Source organism: Chiloscyllium punctatum, chromosome 15, assembly GCF_047496795.1.
Source record: "Chiloscyllium punctatum isolate Juve2018m chromosome 15, sChiPun1.3, whole genome shotgun sequence".
NCBI classification, from domain to species: Eukaryota; Metazoa; Chordata; class Chondrichthyes; order Orectolobiformes; family Hemiscylliidae; genus Chiloscyllium; species Chiloscyllium punctatum.
In genome coordinates, this window is record NC_092753.1 from 1,253,235 (window position 1) to 1,274,948 (window position 21,714).

Here is a 21,714-nt window from a genome sequence, read left to right on the forward strand (position 1 = left end):
CCATCTGCCAAACTTGCATAATATTGTCTTCTGATACAGAACAGATTACCCATGGTTCATTTGGATTCCAGGAGAAATCAGAAATTTTTGCAGTATGTCCTCCATGAATAAACTATTAAGAAGAAACAAAGAGATTTTCAGAACAGCAAACAGCTACGTACACAAAGCATTCTCACGTAGAAGTCGTAAACATGATGTGTCACAATCATGCACCCGAATCCAGATAATAACATCTCCCAGCTTTTCATCTCTGCATTTGCACCAACACTGCAGTGCTACATCAATATAGATTCTATCTTCTGAATATGACTTTAGTGGTTTTGCTGAATGTTAAAAGATCCTGTGGAACACTGTTAAATGCAGAGTTTTCATCTGGTATTCTAACGGGCATTTCTTGCTCAGCCACTAGATAGATGACTGGCTGCTCATATATCCCAACTGTCTTATGTTCTGTCATGTAATAGTTGACCTCTATTACAGGCATGATATTAATGACATGATACTGATGCTCAGTAGCAGCAATGGGTATCATCTACAACATGCACTGTAAAAATTCTCCAAAAGATTCTTTGACAGCACCTTCCAAACCCATAACCACTTTCATCTAGAAAGACAAGGGAAACAAGTACATGGGAACACTGCCTGCAAGTTCCTCATTTAAAATGTATCAAAAATAAGAGAATATCATTATGAAACATAACTTCAAAGTATGAATGAGACAGTGAAAGGTCAATATACCTACCAATGAAAATCAAGGAAATATTTTGGATTATCAGAAGACAAGATGGAAGTGACTAATTTAATCCCATCCCTGCCACCAAGAGGGTAACCAGCAAACACAATGGCTATTAAAAAGGTAAAAACGCTCATGTAAAAGGAAAATTGGATAAATATTTTAAAAAAGGATTATGGAGAAGAGGAATTTTTAAAAAGTCAAATTACACAGCTCCAGTTCAATAGCAGCACTATGAATGACTTCCTTCAATGCTGAAATGTCTCTATCTTGTTCTATCATCGATGTATTAAACTGAAATATTTGAGACATTTGAAATATTAAACTGAATAGTGGCACCTCAAAACTTAAATACATAAATAATAAAAATTTAGTCAAAGGGGTGACCAATTTGAAACCAAAAAGATCTTAATGAAGTGGAAACCATAGCTGAGGTATTACCCTCAATATCACTTTGCAAGAGTCTGGATCAAAAAAGAGGCCATTACCAATGTCGCACAAAAGCAATAGGAAATAAAGATTCAGAAAAAGGTGAAAAGTGAATACATAAAAGACAAGATACATAAGAACACTGTCAGGATTCAAATTAGTAAAATCACTTGATCCAGATAAGAAATAGCCAAAATTGCTGATAAAATGGATGAAAATTAAGATTGCTCTGGCCACAATTTTCCTTGTATAAGGTATGGGGTGGAAAATGTTACACTCTTAAAGAAAGGGATAAATCTAACAAATCCCAAACACTTAGCTCAGTGGCAACGATGAGAAAACCTTTACAGAATGTTCCAGATCCTCTGACATGGGAGGAGGTCTCCAACTCAACATATATTTCTGATGCACCTTGGGACTACTGCACTTTTTGTTTTTGCTTAGATATAAATAATTTAACCAATGTGAAAAAATTCAAAGTTAGCAGAAGTTATGAAACTCAAAATATAATAAAGTGAAAAGAATGGGAAGCATCAGATGTGTACTGCCCTGTAAATACATAGCAAATGAAATATGAAGGGATTAATTTTAGTCAGGAAAATTAGGTTTAGCAACATGAAGAACAAAGCGACAATCTTGAAATTTGACATAGCTAATTATGGACAAAATCAAGCAGTTGTAAATGTTCAAAAAATGAAATTAGACGTTTATACAAGTAAGGTCATCAGGGACATAGAGAAAAAGCATGAAAACAGAGTTGACGCTGGAACTAAAAGAATTAAATGATCTCCTCTTCCTTGTCGTCTCCATATCTTGCACAAAAACCTACCAGTAGTTCTGGCGGTCCATCCTCTGCATCTTCAGCGGATTGCTCCTCACCAATTTTACTACAAAACACACATTTAGAAAAATCATTCATAAATTCAGATAGCCATGAAATTAGTCTTACACCTTAGCAGCATCTGTCTAAAAACACCTAAAAGAATGTTACCAAAAGGATATTGCTGGACAAAGTGCAAAAATATTTACAACGATGATACAATCACTAAGTACAATTATCGTGCAAGACTTAACAGGTGGTGGCTCTAAACTAGCAAAGTGTGATCAAAAGTTACCAAGAGGATGGGTTAGGTAGACAGATGATGCTTCCATTCACAGACAGTTGAAAACTATGGGTCATAAATATAAGCAAAAAAGTCATCCATAAATCCAATAAAATAAATGCCTCTACCTTGTTCCAAATTAAGAGAAAAAAGTTAGATGCATGTATGAGGAAAGAGAAGAGAGAGATATGCTGAATGGTTAAATTGCAAGTCAGTAGAGCTTCAGATGCACAAACTCTGGCAAGGTTAAGTTATGCAAGACAAATTACAGTGCAGAAAAAAAACTAGAATTCTAAAAAATAAGAATAGCAGATAACACAGGTAAACCAATTTGCAATATGCAACAGTTAAACAGACCTTCTGTACAAAAATGGTAAGGAAAGCAACCACTTCTCGAACCTCAAACCATATATAATCATAGTCATACCATATCAGCATTAACATACATCCAAGTTTTTCCGAAGGACTAAGACATTAGTTATGTTTGTGTGATTACATTCCAAAAATAATCCAAAAGTTAACTATTTTGAAATCTCAACAAACCTCAACCATAGCATTTGATTCAGCGTTGAAAACAGCAGATACCAAATTTATAATGAAATCATGTTGTCCCAAAGGATGTTCATGTTGGCCCAAATAACAGAATTAAAACAGATTCTCTATCAAGAAAATACATCCATCCAATAACTTACAAACCTGAGCAAATTTCATTCTGCACTGAAACAAAGTCAACAGCAGTTTTATTATAAACGTTGGTCACGACCAAATTTCAAGCTAGTTATGACCCAAAAGTTGTTTACATGGATTTTGCTTTTAAACAACTGTATCTTACCTCTAATCCCTTCAGATTTAAACTCAAGATAAAAGTAGATATTCTTTTTTCTTTGCAATAGTCCACTAGGTTTAGTGACTATTGCAGATCGACTTCTAAACCTCTCTGCTCATCCACAGTTTCTAGCTTTTCATTGTTTAGAAATTGGTCACCTAATTCTTTCAATTTATAAATTATACCTTAGTAACTTTGTTCCCACCTACTTTTAATGCGGTCAGCAAACCTTAACATATACTTTACTATCCCTTTATCTCTGTATCACAGATAAAATACAGAAAGCTTGTGGCACCAGTGTGGATTGCGTCAATATGTGTTCATACCCATTATCCCTATTCTGTTTCTTAGCCAATCCAATAGGCTGCCTCTTATCCCAAACTATTTTTTGTTAATGGCTTCTTATATTGAACCACATCAAATGACTTCCAGGAGTTAATAAATAACATTCACATACACTCTCTTATCTACCATATCCATTATCACTTCAGAAAGCAAGCTAGGTTCTTCAGAAATGGTTTACACTTTCCAAATCCATGCTGGCTCTCTCTGATCGATTGCGTTCTAACAGCTCTGCCCATTACAACAGATTTTTAGTCTGATAGGACTATAAAAAATAAAACAGAACTGCAGATGCTGGAGATGTGAAACAAAAACAGAAATTGCAGGTTCAAACTCATTATGTTTGGCAGAATCCAGGAAGAAAACAGAGTTAAGGTTTCAAGTCCAGTCACACTTCAGAGCTTTAATCAGCACTATAATTTTTTAGTCCTGATAAACCATTTATAAATAGTGAAGTCACACTGCCAATACCTAATCCAATCTTGAATCAAGAAACTTGGTAGATCACGATCAATCCAGCAAAAATTTTTCCTGAGGTAGGACCCATTCGTATTTTTGATTCTTAATCTCATTACTTTCCCCATCATCCCTTTATTAAATATAAAAGTGATCTGGTTAGGCTCGCGGTCTCCCTTGATTTTTGTCCTTTCCTTGTATTCTTATACTTCATCCTCCTCTTTTACAGTGAAGAAATACAAAGACTGATTTCCAATTATAATGTCGCTATCTCTGAATATACTGTAAAAACCTTGTGCATTGTCCTTCATAACCACTGCAAGACTTTTCTCCCCAATTCTCTTTTTGCTGCTTTTTTACTCCCAGTCTGCAGAATCTTAATTGATCTTTGCCCTTCAATCAGGCCTTTGTTTAATATTACACGACCATTCACTACCCATATTGACCAAATTTGTTGAACCTCCAGAGGTCAAGCACTAACTTTTAGGGTTATTATAAAAGGTGCTGCATTCTAGTAAATACATTTTTGGACATTTTCCAGCGTTCACCCAAAGATTTATTCATTAATAGATGTGTAGAATATGCTGCGGTCAATTTCAGTCTCATCCCTCCAGAGGCAGCCTCATCTAAATTTAAAAACTTTTGCTTGTGACTCACCATGCTTCCTCTAAAATCTAATATTAATTTCTATTATATTAAAATGTCACCACTAGCTAGATATTTCCTTACTGTTAAATTGATTAATTCCAGTTCATTATTAATACTAGGATTTATCTTATTGGTTCCATAACTTATTGTTTCAGGAAAACGACTAAATGAAAAGAAATCTGCTGTCTTTGGAACTTGAGCCATTTTGCTACAATCTGTCTCTCTGCAAAGAAAAGTCTTCCATTTTTGCATCAAGTTTCACTGATCTGTGTTTGTTTGCCCTGCTATTTTATCACTGCTATTTGGTACTCCAGAAGCAATTTCCAAGTGTTGAAACTTTATTTCTCAATTCTACCCAATATTTTTATTGTATATTAACATCACTGATGTCCTCTTTTGTCATTGCTTTAACAGTGTCCATTATCGACACTAATAATTTCCATCTACTTGAAGAATATTGTCACTTGATGCTGATTAAGCTCAGTGTCTCAGGGATAAGAAAACACCCAATTAGAAAAGAAAAATGAAGAATTACCTTAAATCCCAGACATTGAGGCGACGATCAGTACCACTGGAAGCAAGAATAGTTTCATTGTGTGGCGACCACTGCACCTACAAAAATAAAATCAAACATTTCAGCACATTTGCAAGGTGTGTGGATGAAAGGGGCGGGGGGGGGGCGGAGAAGATGGTGGTAGAGGAGAGACAGTGAAATGGGGAAGCAAAACTGAAGAAAATCTACAACAAATGAGTGTCGCAAAAACTCATTAGCACTGTTTTATAGTACCAATACGCAAAGTTTGTTTTTATTCTCCCATCTGTGGCTAATAAATAATCAGATTAAAATCAATGTTAAACTGGATCAACCATTAATGAGCAACTAAAACTACAGTGATGGCAAAATATTTTGAAGAACCCTTTTTAAGATTACAAATTATTTCTTGACTCAACTGCAAAGATGTTTAAAACTGATAAAATGGGACTAATAATAAAATAGAAATATAGTGGAATTTCCACAATTTGCAATAATCCCAATGGTTGATATGAATTGGCAAATTAAAGATTTTCAAAATTCTTGCTTTACACATTCTATTTATCATGTTTAACATTGAAAGAACATGAGAATAATGCATGTTATCTGAAGCTCCACTCATTCTTGGGAGAAAGGCTGAACAGGTTTGACATACATAAACTGTAGTTTGAAAGAATGACAAAAACTTATTGTAGTCTATATAATTATGAGAAGATTGTTAAAAAGTGGATATTTGTGTAGGATGTTTCCTCTTACAAGAGAGTAAACCTAGGGGACAGAGTTTAAGGATAAGAGGTTTCCTTGATAAAGGCAGAAGAGAATTTTCTTCTCAGGATCAATAATAGTGTAAAATTTGCTTCCCAGACATCATTCAAGGCTTGATTTTTAAAAAATGATTCATGGTGGATTTTGATTAACGAGGGAGTCAAGTGTTCTGGAATGCAGAGAAGTAATTGGAGATGAAAGCACAACTAGGTCAATGATGATCTTAATTGGCCAAGTGGTTAAAATAAAACATGTTCCACTACTCAATCTAGAGACAGACACAGATACAGAAAATGTCCAATCACCTATTTTCCTGACATCAAAATTCAGCTCTAACAGGTTGAAGGGGCTCTCTACTGCCAATTTTTAATTTGCCATCACCTGTCTTTCTCACAAAGGGCCACTCTCCCAGTCTAATTCAGTAATGCTGACTTGCTGTACACGTCTCCTAGCTATTACGTCTGCAGATGAGCTACACAATACATGGCGAGGTTTCACACACAGGATTGTGTGCAGATAAATAGTGATACCTTCTCTTTACCATGATCACTTCGTCAACTGTGTCTCAAAATATTTCTTTCTGGATTAGGGAATAGTTTCCATTATTCTGACAAAACTTCCAACAGCTCATTCAAAGGACTATACCAGCTGCAAATTTAGATCAATGGAGCACAACTTTGGCAAAGGAATATTGTATTTTGAGTTTTAATGCAAAATGCAGCACACATTATGCAGGCATCAGTACAATTAAGAACAATTGCCACATAATTAGACCATCCGGATGCTACGTTTTCACATTGTATTAGATACATTCTATGAACAAGCTATAATTTTGCCCTTGGCCTAGCATTTGCGCTGCAAACCACGCCATAACTGCAGATGTTGGAAAGTGAAATAAAAACTCAGAAATAGCTAAGTAAGACTGCACCTTTGGAGGCAGAAAGAGTTAACGCTTCAGGTAAAGTAAAAGCAAGATACCAGAGATGCTGGAAATCTGCATCAAACCTGAAAATGCTCGAGAAACTCAGAAGGTCTGGTATATTCTGTGGAGAGAGAAGCAGAATGAGCATTTTTCAGAAATGATGCAAAGGACACAATTTAAGGCAAGTTTATTAAAAATCCAATGTCACATCTGAATTGTAAACCCTTCCATCTATATTAGAAAATTGGCTCAAAACATTTCCAGCAACACGAAGCCCTAATTTTAGAGAAATCCAAGATATCATCAAAAGATCAGGGAGTGGTTCTCAGAGCCAGCTAAGGCACGTTTGGCTAGAATGCCCACCTTTATGATTCCATTTTCAATATTGATCTGTGATGCTACATAATGCTGAACATCCACAAGGAAACTTGCAAAAAAAAACAAAACTAAATAAACAGTGTGTCCATTAAGATGCTTTGTCTCTACAGCGGTTGTTTATGATATCTCATGTCTATCCTATTTTTATTAAACTGATATTTAGTGGAAGACACACACATGGCTGGTTACATGGCTGCAGGATTTTACAATAAATTGAGAAATCTGCTGGCCTCAGAGCTACCATACAGGTCCTGCATGAAAGTCAGTCATATCTGATGCCAGCCTGTCCTTCTACCAACACATACCATTCTTTATAAATTAAGAAACACGCTTCATTCAGCAGATAGACCAATTCAGTGCCTCTTCTCCAAGTGGGAGTTCTCCAGCAGCTCTTTAATCCGTCATTTAAGCACTGAAATTACTTTTCTTTTTACAAACCCAATTCTCTCTCATTGTATTTGGAACAGTGACTATTTTGAGGGACACTCAAAAAGATGGATCCATAAATTTGGGCACCTTTCAATCCATGGTGTACCTGCTGACATCCTCATCATTTTGTGCATATTAGGCAAAGAGTTAGACAGATCATCCACTACTGGTTCATTTGAAGTGTGCAAGTGGGACACTAATGCCCAATTAAAGATCGAACTCCATTACTGCAGCAAAGGCTGTGTCTAACATACAGCAAAGTGCAAGTCAGAAGATTTGAACCATATGGTTGATGGTAAGTTAAGGCAGGGAGGGGTGACCTCTTTCCCAGGTCCACTGTGCTAATCAGAGCCTATGACATGCCTCAGTGAGGTAAGAGACTTAGCGGAGTTCAAAAGCCTCTGCTGTGGCCCAAACATGGTGGCATCCAATTGTCTAGCAATTCTGAGGTGGGCAGGAGGAAGGGGTATTCCTACACAGAAGGCTGGAGGAGCTCCCATCTTGCAATAAGGAAAGGGTAGAAGCCTGAAAAATTCCTGAGCAAACCAACTGAAGGCAGGCTTGCCCCCGACACTTACACTGGGATGCAGGAAGTCCATCCTTTGTGTGTAATCTAATTCCATTTGTATTCATTTCAGCCTATTTGAGTGAAGTGGAACTCAAGAGAATCAAGAACGTTTCTTTTGTATTGGCCAAACTTATTGTGTGGGAGATATACTGCAAATTTCAGTCCTTAGAAAGAAAACAGCAAACAATGTACAAAACTAGACTTTTCTATCCAGATACAAATTACACAGCACAGCAATTAGCATTCAACAGTAAAACACAATATAGTTTTTACAGCTACTTTAAACTATTAACCATGTAGTTAAGAAATCAAATGTATAAGGAATGTGGATCTTCAAATGAATATCACAATCATAATTCCTTAGAAATTTTTTTTAAAAAAAGTGTTAGCTGAACAATATCTATAACCTTTCGAAAGCAAAACTAGCCTTTCTTAAAAAAAAGGATTAAATTATTCTTCTTACAATTCCAATAGAATACATGTACTTCTTGCATATATTATAGAAACAAAAAATGAATTCAGTAACATTAGTGAAAATTTTCACCAGTGAAGTATTTAGGGAATTCAATCTCTAAGTAAAATCTAAGACTGCTTACCTGAAAGATCTCATCTTTGTGAGACTCAAAGGAGTGGAGCTTTAATTTTAGATTTCGAAGGTCCCATAATGCCACCGTCTAGAGAGAATGTAAAAATTGCTTTCATACCACAGAAAGGTATTTAGTAAATGACTACACTTCTTTAATACATTAAAAACAATGTTGTGTTCAGAGAAAACCATCCAGGATTGCAAAATCATATAAAAGAGAAGTAGGCCATTCATACCATTGAGTCTGTTCTGATAATCCTCAGTCCACTTTCCTGCCTTTTCCCAATAACTCTAACATGTCATTACTGACTTTAAAAATCTCAGCCTTGAATATACACAACGACCCAGACTCAATGGCCTTGTGTTGACAAATTCCACAGATACACTACCTTCAGAAGAAATTCCTCATCTCTGCCTAAGAGTGACCCTTTATCCTGAGATTATATCCTCTGGTCTTAAACTCTCCCATAGGAGAAAACAACCTTTGTGCATCTAACCTGTCAAGTCCTCCAAGAGTTGCAAATGTTTCAATTCTTCTAACTGCTAATGAGTACAGGCCCAATCTACTCCACATCTCCTGAGCTCTTCCATACCCAATACAAGCCTAGCAAACCTTCTCAGCTGCCTCCAATATCAGCAGATCTTGCCGTCGATACAGGACCCAAACCTATTTCAGTTGTGGTATGACGAATACCTGCATAGTTAACAAACTTTTCTTTTTTTCTTACACTCCATTTCTTCTGAAATAGAGGCCAATCCTTTTACCTTTCTTTTTACCCACTGAATTTGAATGCTAGCTTTTTGTGATTATACACAAGGACTCCCAGATATGTGCTGTAGCTTTCTGTAATCTCTCCATTTAAAGAATATTCAGTTCTTAATCTTCCTGGTAAAGTGCATAACCTCACATTTCCCATGTTATATTCCATCTGCCAAGTTTTTGCCCACTTAGTTAACCTGCCTATATGCCTTTTTGGACACTCATCTTGCCTTGTCTTCACATCTATTTTTGCCTTCTCTACAAACTTGACTATAGTACATTCACTTTCATTATCCAAGTCATTTATACAAGTTGTAAATAATGGTGGTTGAACTGGTGGTTCTTGTATGACTCAACTAGTTACAGGTTAGCATCCTGAAAACAGCAGGTGTGCACATATGTGCACATAAAATCCAAAGCCGTCTTTTATTAGTTAGACAATCCTCTATGTTCATATATTACCTCCAACACCATGGGGTCTTATATTAAGTATTGAAAAAGTAAGTGCGTTTCCATTTCACTATCCTGCTTATTCAAATAATTCTAATAAATGTTAGGATCGATTGCACCTTCATGAAGCCATGCTGACTTTGTCACATCATATTATGTATTTCTAAATATTCTGCTATTACATCCTTTATAATTGACTCTAACATTTTCCCAGATAACAGATGTTCCTTCTCTTCTGAAAAATAGGTAACACATTGACATTTTCCAGTCCTCAGATTTCCAGAATTTAAGGATTCTGAGAAGATTACGACTAGCTATTCTTTTTAATATCCTAGGGTGTATTCCATCAGGTCTGGCAATTTATTGGTCCTTTGCCCTATTAGTTTTCCCTCGTGCTTTTTCTCTGCTGGTAATTATTGTATTTACTTGCTTTCCTTCTTTGCTCTTTGGATTTTAATGCTATTCTACTGTGAAGACAGATGCCAAGTGTTTATTCAACTCCTCCATTTTGCAACTGCAGGGGGAGCAGTGAGAGCAAGGTGCTGAGTGGGAGCAGTCGACTTGCGCTCTGCAAAGGTGAGTGAACTGATATATTTGAACAGCGGATGAACCAGAGACAGCACAATCTCCCGCCCACCCTCCTCCTCAACCAAAAAAAGGGGACTGGTGTGTTGATAAGGTAAGGGTTTCCTATTTTGTTTTTGTCGTGTGATTGTGAAAGTTTTTCATTCATCTATTATTTGATATTATAGTTGGACTAAGTACAACTTAAGAGTAAAAATGGCAGGAGATCTCAGACCCATGTCATGCTCAATAAGGGGGCTCAGGGACGTGGCTGATGTCCCTGGCTCCTTCACATGCAGGAATTGTGTCCAGCTGCAGCTCGTTAGACTGCATGGCAGCCCTGGAGCTGCAGATGGACTCACTCTGGAGTATCCATGATGCTGAAGAGGTTGTGGATAGCACATTTAGCAAATTGGCTACACCGCAAATTAGGATTGCTAAGAAGAAAGGGAATGGATGACCAAAGGGCAGAGCAAGAGCAGGAAGACACTGCAGGCATTTCCTGCAGTCATGTCCCTCCAAAACAGGTATATCATTTTGGATGCTGTTGGGGGAGACGGCTCACCATGGGAAGGCAACAGTAGCCAGGTTCATGGCACCCTGGTTGGCTCTGCTGTACAGAAGGGCATGAAAGAGTGCAAGGGCCATAGTCATAGGGAATTCAATTGTAAGGAGAGTAGATAGGCAGTTCGGTGGTTGAACATGAGACACCCAAATGGCACTTTGCCTCCCAGGTCACGTGTCAGGGATGCCTCAGATCGGCTGCAGAACATTTGAGCAGGCAGGGGGAATTGGACAGCCAGCTGACGTGGTGCATACAGGCATCAATGATATAGGCAAAAAAAAAACAGGATGAGGACCTATAAGCAGGATTTAGGGAGTTAGGAGCCAGGTTAAAAAGTAGGATCTCAGAGGTAGTAATCTCAAGATTGCTATCAGTGCCATATGCTCGTCAGAATAGGAATGATCGAATAGTCAGGATGAATGAGTGGCTTGGAGGGATGGTGCAGGAGGGAGGGGCTCAGATTTTTGGGACCAGTTCTGGGGGAGGTGGGACTATTATAAATCGGACAGTCTACACCTGGGCAGGATTGGAACCAATGTTCAAGGAGGTGCTTTTGCTAACGCTGCTGGGGAGGGTTTAAACCAATGTAGCGGGGGATAGTAAACAAATGGAGGAGATCAGTGGTCAGTAAGGAGATAGCAACTTAAGCCTATAAAGGAACTAGATAATGAAGTCAGCGTGACTGAGGGGAAGAGTAGGCAGGAAGCAGATGATGAATGCAAAGGGACAGGTGGTCTGAGGTGCATTTGTTTTAATGCAAGAAGTGTAGCAGGTCAGGCAGATGAATTTAGGGCTTGGATCAGAATGTGGGAGTATGTTGTTAGTGCTGCTACTTAGACTTGGTTGAGGGAAGGGCAACTATATATCCCAGGATTTAGATGCTTCAAGCGGGATAGAGAGGGAGGTAAAGGGGTGAAGGAGTTCTATTATTGGTCGGAGAGGATATCACACCTCTGCTAAGGGAGGAGACTATGGGGGACTCTAGCAGTGAGGCAATATGGGCAGAGCTCAGAAATAGGAAGGGTGCGGTAACAACGTTGAGGCTGTATTACGGGCCTCCAACAGTGAACGTGAGGTAGAGGTACAGGTACAAATATGTAAACAGATTACTGAAAGACGTAGGAGCAACAGGGTAGTGGTGATAGGAGAGTTTAATTTTCCCAACATTGACTGGGATTCACTTAGTGTTAGAGGTCTAGATGGAGCAGAATTTGTAAGAAGCATCCAGGAGGGTTTTCTAGAGCAGTATGTAAATAGTCCAACTTGGGAAGGTGCTATACTGGACCTGGTGTTGGGGAATGAGTCCAGCCAGGTGGCTGAAGTTTCAGTAGGGGATTACTTTGGGAATAGTGATCACAATTCCATAAGTTTTAGAATAGTCATGGACAAAAACAAGAGTGGTCCTAAAGGAAGAGTGCTAAATTAAGGGAAGGTTAACTATAGCAAAACTTGGCAGAAGCGGAGGAGAATGTGGATTGGGAGCAGCTGTTTGAAGGTAAATCTACATTTGACACGTGGGAGGCTTTTAAAGAGAGGTTGATTAAAGTGCAGGAATGAACGAGGATAGAAATGGCAAGATTAGGAAACCATGGATGACAGGTGAAGTTTCGAGACTAGCTAAATGGAAAAAGGAAGCATAAATAAAATCTAGGCGATTGAAAACAGACCAAGCTTTAGAAAAATATCGGGAAAGTAAGACCAATCTGAAATGAGGAATTAAAGGGGCTAAAAGGCCTCATATCTTGAACAAACAGGGTTAAGGAAAATCCCAAAGGCTTCTATTCATGTTTAAGGAGCAAGAGGGTAACTAGGGAAAGGGTTGGCCCACTCAAGGACAAAGGAGGAAAGTTATGCGTGGAGTCAGAGAAAATGGGTGAGATCCTTTGAGTACTTTGCATTGGTATTCAGAGAGAGAGACATGACTGATGTTGAGGTTAGGAACAGATGTTTGATTAATCTAGGTCAAGTCAGCAGAAGGAGGAGGGAAGTGTTGGGTATTTTAAAAGCCATTAAGGTGAACAAGTTCCCAGGTCCGAATGGGATCTATCCTAGGTTATTGCAAGAGAGAGGGGAAATAGCTGGAGCCTTGACAGATATCTTTGCAGCATCCTTTGATTATGGGTACGGTCCGGGAAGACTGGAGAATTGCTAATGTTACCCCCTTGTTTAAGGAAGGTAGCAGGGATAATCCAGATAAATATAGACCGGTGAACCTGACGTCAGTGGTAGGGAAGCTGCTGGAGAAGATACTGAGGGATAGGATCTATTCCCATTTGAAAGAAAATGGGCTTATCAGTGATAGGCAATGTGGTTTTGTGCAGGGAAGGTCATGTTTTACCAACTTAATAGAATGCTTTGGAGGAACTGACAAAGTTAATGGACGAGAGAAGGTATCATTTCAGCAAGACATTTGATAAGGTTCCCCATAGTAGGCTGATGGAGAAAGTAAAGTCGCATGGGGTCCAGGGTCTACTAGCTAGATTGATAGAGAACTGGCTGAGCAGCAGGAGCCAGTAGTAGTGGAAGGGAGTTTCACAAAATGGAGAACTGTGACCAGTGGTGTTCAACAGAGATGAATGTTGGGACCACGGTTGTTTGTGATATACATAAATGATCTGGAGGAAGGTGTAGCTGGTCTGATTAGCAAGTTTGCAGATGATATCAAGATTGGTGGGGTAGCAGATAGTAAAGGGTACAGTCAGAGAATGTAGTAGAATATTGATAGATTGGAGAGTTGGGCAGAGAAATGGCAGATGGAGTTCAATCTGGGCAAATGTGAGGTGTGCACTTTGGAACATCCAATTTAAGAGCGAACTATACAGTAAATGGAAACGTCCTGTGGAAAACTGATGTACAGAAAGACCTGGGTGTCCAGGTCCATCGTTTCCTGAAGGTGGCAACACCATTCGATAGAGTGGTCAAGGCAGAATACGACATGCTTTCCTTCATCAGACGAGGTATTGAGTACAACAGTTGGCAGATCATGTTACAATTGTATAAGAGTTTGGCTCGGCTACATTTGGAATACTGTGTACAGTTCTGGTCGCCGCATTACCAAAATTGGAGAGTGCGCAGAGGAGGTTCACCAGGATATTGCCTGCTATGGAGGGTGTTAGCTATGAGAAAAGGTTGAATAGATTAGAATTATTTTCATTAGAAAGATGGAGGTTTGAGGTTGGGGGGGGGGGGGGGGGGGGGGGGGGAACTGATTGAGGTCTACAAAATTATGAGATATAGAGACAAGGTAGAAAGCAGGAAGCCGCTCACCCTTAAAGAGTGGGGGACTCAATTACTAGGGGTCACTAGTTCAAGGTGAGGGGAAACGTTTAAGGAGATATGCATGGAAAGTTCTTTATACACAGGGTGGTAGGTGCCTGGAATGTTGCCAGCAGAGGTGGTAGAGGCAGGCATAATAGCATCATTTAAGATGTATCCGACAGATACATGAATGGGCAGGGAGATCCTTAGAAAGTAAATGACAGGTTTAGATAAAGGATCTGAATGGGCACAGGCTTGGAGGGCTGAAGGGCCTGTTCCTGTGTTCTTTGTTTCTCTGCCTTTTCCTGACTGCCAATCATTATCCTAATCTTATTCTTTAAATGCTGCCGTTAACTTTTTTATATATTTAAAAAGGTGCTCTTACAGGTAATATTAAAACTGTAAGTTTCCCTTTTTTAAAAAATTGTCTTTTGCAGGGTTTTAAAGCTTTCCTAATCCTGTGGCTTACCATTGATCTTTGCCACATAGTACATCACTTTTTCAATTTGATCCAAGCCTTAAATCTTTTATCAATCATGTTGGCTTACCCCTTCCTAGATTTCTTCACCAAATCGGATATATCCTTTCTGTGCACTCATGAACTATTTTCTCAAAACATCTGCCATTTTTCTTCCACCATTTTTGATGTTAAACTCAATTCCTAGTTCACTGCTGCGTGCTCTGCCTCATTCCTTTGTAATTCTCCTTACACAAGCTTACCACAACTGTTTCCAACCCAAGTTCCTCCCTTTTAAACAGGATGCTAAAGCCTACCATATTTTGGTCATTGCTTCCAAGGGAATCTTTAGCTCTGACATTATTTAACCTGCCACATTATACATTATTAAGTCCAATGTGGCCTGATCCCTGGTTGGATCCACAACATGTTGTTTTAGGAACTTGTCCTAACATACATTATGAATTCTTTCTTGTGGCTATATCTGCCAATCTGACAATCCTAATCTATATGAAGTTTAAAGCCACCCATGAATAACACACTGCGTTTTTTTACATATCTTCATTGTCTCTTAATTTATTCTCAGTTCTATCTCGTAGCTAATGCTGGAGGGACGACAGACTACTGACAATCTCTACTTATTATTTCTTACCTCCATTGATTTGGATTCTATATCTTCTGATTCAAGATAACTCATTCCACCCCATACTAACAATGCCATCCACCCACTTCCCTGCTTGCCTGTACTTTTGAAAAGTCACATGCCCCTGAATATTTAGTTACCAGCATTGATCTGTGTAACCATGTCTCTCCAATGGCTAAAAACAAAATCCATTAACCCCTTATTCGGCTATTAATTCATTTATTTTGTTTCAAATATGGAGACATGAATTTTAAAATATTTTCATCATTCCGCACCCTATTTACTACTGCTTTCCTATGCTTATGCACTCGGTCCCTTCCTGTCCCACTTCTTATCCAAATAGCTGCCCTGTAATGTTGCTATATCCACATGCCTTGTAAGCCTACATTTCCCCTCTCCATTCCATCCATATCAACCTTTGACCACACATTTAACTTTTTTATTTATCCTATGTCAGTTTGCCTTTGGTTCAGATAGCAATCCCAAGATTATACCTTGAAGGTTCTGCCTTTTAATTTAGATGCTAAATATTCAAAATCTTTCAATGAAAACTCCTTTCTAGTCCAATCAGTGGTCGATGGCAATGGAATTCTCCCTCCGCCCCTCTCAGTTCTTCTCTACCCCAGAGGTGTAATCCTTAATCCTGACATCAGGCAGGCAACACGGCCTTTGGGATTCTTGCCTGCGCTGCAGAGAATTATATGCATCTTGAAACACCCCCTACACCCCAACAAATTCCTATTTCCTTTCCCCACTTGAATGGGTCTCTGCACCTAAGTTCTGTGGTCAGTTCACTCATACTCAACAGTCCCCATTCTCATCTGCACAGTTTACAAAAACCTCAAAATTAAATGGACAATGTCTTGGTTGAGGTGCCTCAACTTTAAACTCAAGTTCTCATATCTGTCGCACCTGCGGTTACACCCATTGCCCCCAGTCATACACCACCCTTGGAGCAGCAGAACTGCTGGGATCACAGAACTACCAGGGAACTTATGGAAACATAATACATGAACTATATTATGTTCGATAAGGTTGCTAACGAAACTAAGAAGTTTTAACCTTATCAGCAGAGCCAGTTGCTAGGATAAATTCACTGTACGGGTTGAAGGACAGACAGTTGACTTCAGCTGTGTGTGCATCTACAGAATGGCTCGGTTTTGAAGTATTATTTGACCTTGTGTCCCAACTGGAAAATAAAGATTATAAAAGTTTAGTCAAAATTGAAAACAGTTAAACTTTTATTTTTGTAGGTGGCATTTCAAAAACCATAGAATTCCTAGAGTGGAAGCAGGCCATTCAATCCATCAAGTTGACACCGATCCTCTGAACACCATCCCACCAAGATCCAGTTCTACCACTCTATCCCCATGACCCTGCATTTCCCCACAGCTAACCCACCTCGTCTGCACGCCTGTGGACACAATTTAGCACGGCCAATTAACTTAACCAGCACATCTTTAGATTGTGGAGAAAGTGAGGACTGCAGATGCTGGAGATCAGAGTTGAAAAGTGTGGTGCTGGAAAAGCACAGCAGGTCAGGCAGCATCCAAGGAGTAGGAGAATAAATGTTTCAAGCATAAATCCTTCATCAAGGGCTCTGACAGATAAACGGGGGGGGGGGATGAGGAAAAATGAGGAAACTGGTGAAACCTACATTGATCCCAGGTGGTTGGAGGGTCCCAAGATGGAAGATGAGGCACTCTTCCTCCAGACAAATCAGGTGGTTAGGGTTTGGCGGTGGAGGCAACCCAGGACTTGCATGTCCTTGGCAGAGTGGGAGAGAGAATTAAAGTCTTCAGCCACAGGACAGTGGGTTGTTTAGTGTGTCTCCCAGAGATGTTCTCTGAAACATTCTGCAAGTTGGCGTCCTGTCTCCCCAATGTGAAGGAGATCACATCGGGAGCAACAAACACAGTAGATGACGTGTGTGGGACAGTGGGAGGAAACTGGAGCACTCTAGAGGAAACCCACACAGACATGGGGAGAGTCACAGTCAGCAGACGGTGGAATTAAACCCAAGTCCCTGGCCCTGTGACACAGCAATGCCAACCATTGATCCATCCTGTAATCCGTGCTAAAGGCATTTAATGTTCTGAAATATCAGCAAATTATGAACAGGACCACTGTTCTCAAGTTACACACCAAGCATATTCAATAAAGATTTCAGTTTTTACCATAAATGAGCATCAACTATTTTCCAACTTTCATTGCTACATAAAGTGTAAAATTATAAAACAGTTTAACTTGTGGATATGAAGGTAGAAATAGGCAAACATATTAAATTTAAATCTGCCAAATAACCCAATTCAACTGCCAATAAAGATCAAACTACAACAGATTAGCACCAAGTTTATGCAGCAATAAGCCTCAGATTCAATCAGATTTGAGGAGTTAGCCATTCAAGTTATTAAATGATACAATTGGTTTTTGTGACCTTGGTTGGGAAAAGAAATCAAGTACCAGCAATTCCTGTTCCTGATACTATATTCAGTATGAGTCATAAGATACTACGCCCATAAGAAGGGGAAGAGAGGTATAATGGCTTTTGTGATCAAGTCTTCACCAAAACTCACTTACTTGACTAAGATGAAAAGCAGCAGTTTAGGAGAAGTGCCAGTCGAATCTACACACTTCAGGAGAGGGTCACAGGCAGGGAATGAAAAGAAAAAACAAACCCAACCCAACTGACCTGAAAATCGAGCAAACTAGTTGATATCAATTTTGAATGTGCCTCATGTGGAGGTCCATGAAACATAACTATAATGAAAACCACAGTTATAAAGAAATATAAAGTGAATTTTAAGATTAGCCACTAGAAAACATTCACTATTGCATGAGAACATGCAAATCATAGCATCTTAGCAGATCAGAATAATTCCCGCTGGAAGGTATTCATGTACTTGGGAAAATGCTGCCCACAAAACAGCTCGAGAGCCTAATGCAGTGGTTATTTGTAACATGTCCCTGGTGGCCCCCTCTCCATCACCTGTAGCCCTCAGCAGAAGTGCTGCTCCATGTGTCCTTGGACTGTCATCCATAGCCTGCCAGCTCTGAGGTGTTACCAGAGTCACAACATATATCAAAGAGAAAAGAAGACAGATTTGGGATTATAGGTGTGAAGTGAAAAGTTGGTGAATACCTCTGGTTGACTAACTTTCTTAAATGGATGCAGTCTTGCGATTTCAGTTTTAAACGGGATGTTATCTTCAACTTACATCATGAGCTTCTGGTCATCAGCTACAGATCCAAACAAAGATTCATGCAGTAAATGCCAGGAGACATCTTCTACAACCGCAGTATGGCCTGTAAAGATGGTTTTAGCATCTACTATCTTCCCTTCTTTTGGACCTGCACTTATGTCCCAAAGACAGATAGTCTGTGGGAAAAAAACGTTAAATGAGCTATAATATCAGTTTGCTGAAGAAAATTTCTTAATTATTAAAACATAAAACAACAATGTGATCACAAAGGTTCAACCAAATATTTGCGATACAGCACTGGATTTGAATCACAGTAATTATACAATCACACAGCACAGAAGCAGACCCTTCAATCTAGCCAGACCATTCAGAACATAATCGCAAACTAAACTAAGCCCACCTGCCTGCTCCTGGCTCATATCCCTCCTAACCTTTCCTACTTATGCAAGTGTTTTTTTTAAAAAACATTATAACTGTGCCTGGATCCACCACTTCCTCAAAGTTCATTCCACACATGGACACATTTTGTAAAGTGTGGTTCATGTCCTTTTTAAAATCTTTCTCCTCTTGCCTTATGCCCCTTCGTCTTGAAATCCCCCTTCCTCAGGAAAAGGCACCTACCATTAGTCCTTTCTATACCCTCCATGATTTTATAAACCTTTACAAGGTCACCCCTCAACATCCTACACGTGAAAAAATTTCCAGGTATTTCTTTATAACTCAAACCTTCCATACTCGACAATATCCTGGTAAATCTCCTCTGAACCCTCGCCAGCTTAATAGTATTCTTCCTATAACAGGGTGAGTCAAATTGGACACAGTACTCCAGAACAGGCCTCAATGTCCTGTATAACCTCAATACAACTTCTCAACTCCTATACTCAAAGGACTAAACAAAGGTAAGCATGCTAAACACTTCCTTAACCACTCTATGTGACACAAACTTCAAAACATAATGTACCTGAACCCCTAGGTCCCTCTGTTCTACAACACTAGCCAAGACTTTACCATTAACTGGCTAAATCCTTCCTCTGTTTGTTTTACCAAAATACATATATCTTGCACTTATCCAAGTTGAACTCCAACTGCCATTTTTCATCCTACTGACCCATCTGCTCAAGATCGCTTTGTGATCTTAGAAAGCCTTTTTCACGGTCTACTACGCCATCAATTTTGGTGCCATCCACAAACTTACTGACCACACCTTTTATATTCTCATGCAAATTATTTATATAAATGACAAACAAAAGAGGACACAGAACCAACCCCCATGGAACACCAATGGCGACAGGCCTCCAGTCAAAAAGCAACCTTTCACCACTACTGAATTCTTATAATGTGGAGGCATTTTATAACCAGGCTTTTACTGAATTTATTAGTGTTTTCTTTATTCTTTCATAGGATGTAGGTACTTCTGGCAAGGTCTGCAAAAATTTCCCATTCCTGATAACCTTTGAACTGAGTGACTTGTTGGGTATTACTGAGGATAGTCAAGACTGAGTCACACTGTTGTTGATGTGGATCACATGTCAACCAGGTATGGGTTGCAGATTTTGCTCACTAAAAACAGGATATTCATAAATCAGATGGGTTTTTAATGACAACCAACAATGGTTACATGGTTACTGTTACTGAGACTAATTCTAAAATTGAACTTTAAATTCCACAAGCAGCCATAGTGGGATTTGAACCAGTCTATCTGGATTATTCGACCAATAACATTTTCATTACATCACCACTAGTCCAGATAAACAAGGCACTGACAGTTTTGGTAACAAGCATGCTTCCTGGATGAAACATTCAAGTGTTGACAAATGCAGTGCCTCTGGCCAATCAATCAAAAAAAGTTAAAGCAATGGGTGCACCTACATGATCATCTGAAGCACTGAGTAGATGTCCACTTAGGTTTGGGTTCCAGGAGAGACCATATCCTTCTTTTTGGTGGCCGCGCAGTCGAAGATCAGGATTACATTCACCACTGGGATCTGACTCAGAAAAAAGATCAGCTCCAGAGATTGGAACAAAGAAATCTATGCTGGGTTAAAATCAACATTTTATTTCAGAATTGTACACTAGCAAAACTTCTTGTTTTAACAAAAAAAAAGTTATTATTTGAACCAAAGAAATTTAATTTTGGTTCACAATCCAACTTCAAAACTAGTCAATACTAGTAGTAAGTCAAAAAAGGTGACAATGTCATTGTTTTAGCCAAGGAAACCATATTAGTTAAACAGCAAAAGACACGGTGTACAAAATATCCCCTCAGATTTGCAGAATGCCAGAAAAATCTCCATTTCTGAACTATGCAGAGTCATACTAAAAAAAAGGGTGACCAAAAGTTAATCAAAGACGGTGAGCTTTAAGGTGAGCAGCCAGAAATCGTGTTACATATTGGCACCAATGTTACAGACAGGAAAGGGATTGAGGATCTGAAAAGTGACTACAGAGAGCTAGGTTGGAAACTGAAGAGCAGGATGAGCAGAATAGTGATTGTGGGTTTGCTACCAGTGAGGTGAGGAACAGCCAGCAAATCAGCTTAAGACATGGCTGCAAGTCTGGTGCAGGAGGCGGGTGACTTCAGATACCTAGACCATTGGGATGCCTTCTGGGAAAGATAGGACCTGGACAAGGATGATGGGTTGCACCTGAACTGGAGGGGCACAAATATCCTGGGTGGGAGATTTGCTCGTGTGGTTTGGGAGGGGTTAAACTAGTTTGGCAAGTGGGGTGGGAACCACAGCTACATATCGAGAGGGCAGTAGTTGTAGATGGGGCAGTGACAGGATGTAGTGAATCTATCAGGACGGTTTCTCATGTGATGAAACAAAGGGATTGGCTAAAATGTGTCTGCTTTAAGACAAGGAGTGTCCGAAATAAGAGTGATGAACTTAGAGCATGGATCAGTACTTGGGCTATGACGTTGTGGCCATAACAGGGACAGGATGATTGCAAGATGTACCAGGGTTTAGAACTTTTAAAAAGAACAGGGAGGGTGAAAAAAAGAGGAGGGGGTGCAGCTTTGCTAACCAGAGAGTGCATCACAGCTACGGAAATAAAGGTTGTTGAGGAAGGTTTGTCTAATGAGTCAGTATGGGTG

The 21,714-nt window shown here is 39.3% G+C and overlaps 1 protein-coding gene across 1 annotated transcript in view; it reads right to left on the minus strand.

Annotated features, from left to right (window-relative positions):
* Positions 1–21,714, minus strand: part of LOC140485973 (histone-binding protein RBBP7) — a 43,276-nt gene that overhangs the window by 4,192 nt on the left and 17,370 nt on the right. The window contains exons 5-11 of the mRNA XM_072584434.1: positions 20,487–20,602; positions 18,633–18,793; positions 16,477–16,603; positions 8,728–8,805; positions 5,073–5,149; positions 1,992–2,049; positions 2–112 (exon numbers count right to left, since the gene is read on the minus strand). Of these exons, the coding sequence (XP_072440535.1) occupies positions 2–112; positions 1,992–2,049; positions 5,073–5,149; positions 8,728–8,805; positions 16,477–16,603; positions 18,633–18,793; positions 20,487–20,602 (728 nt within the window). The remainder of the gene's footprint in view (position 1; positions 113–1,991; positions 2,050–5,072; positions 5,150–8,727; positions 8,806–16,476; positions 16,604–18,632; positions 18,794–20,486; positions 20,603–21,714) is intronic.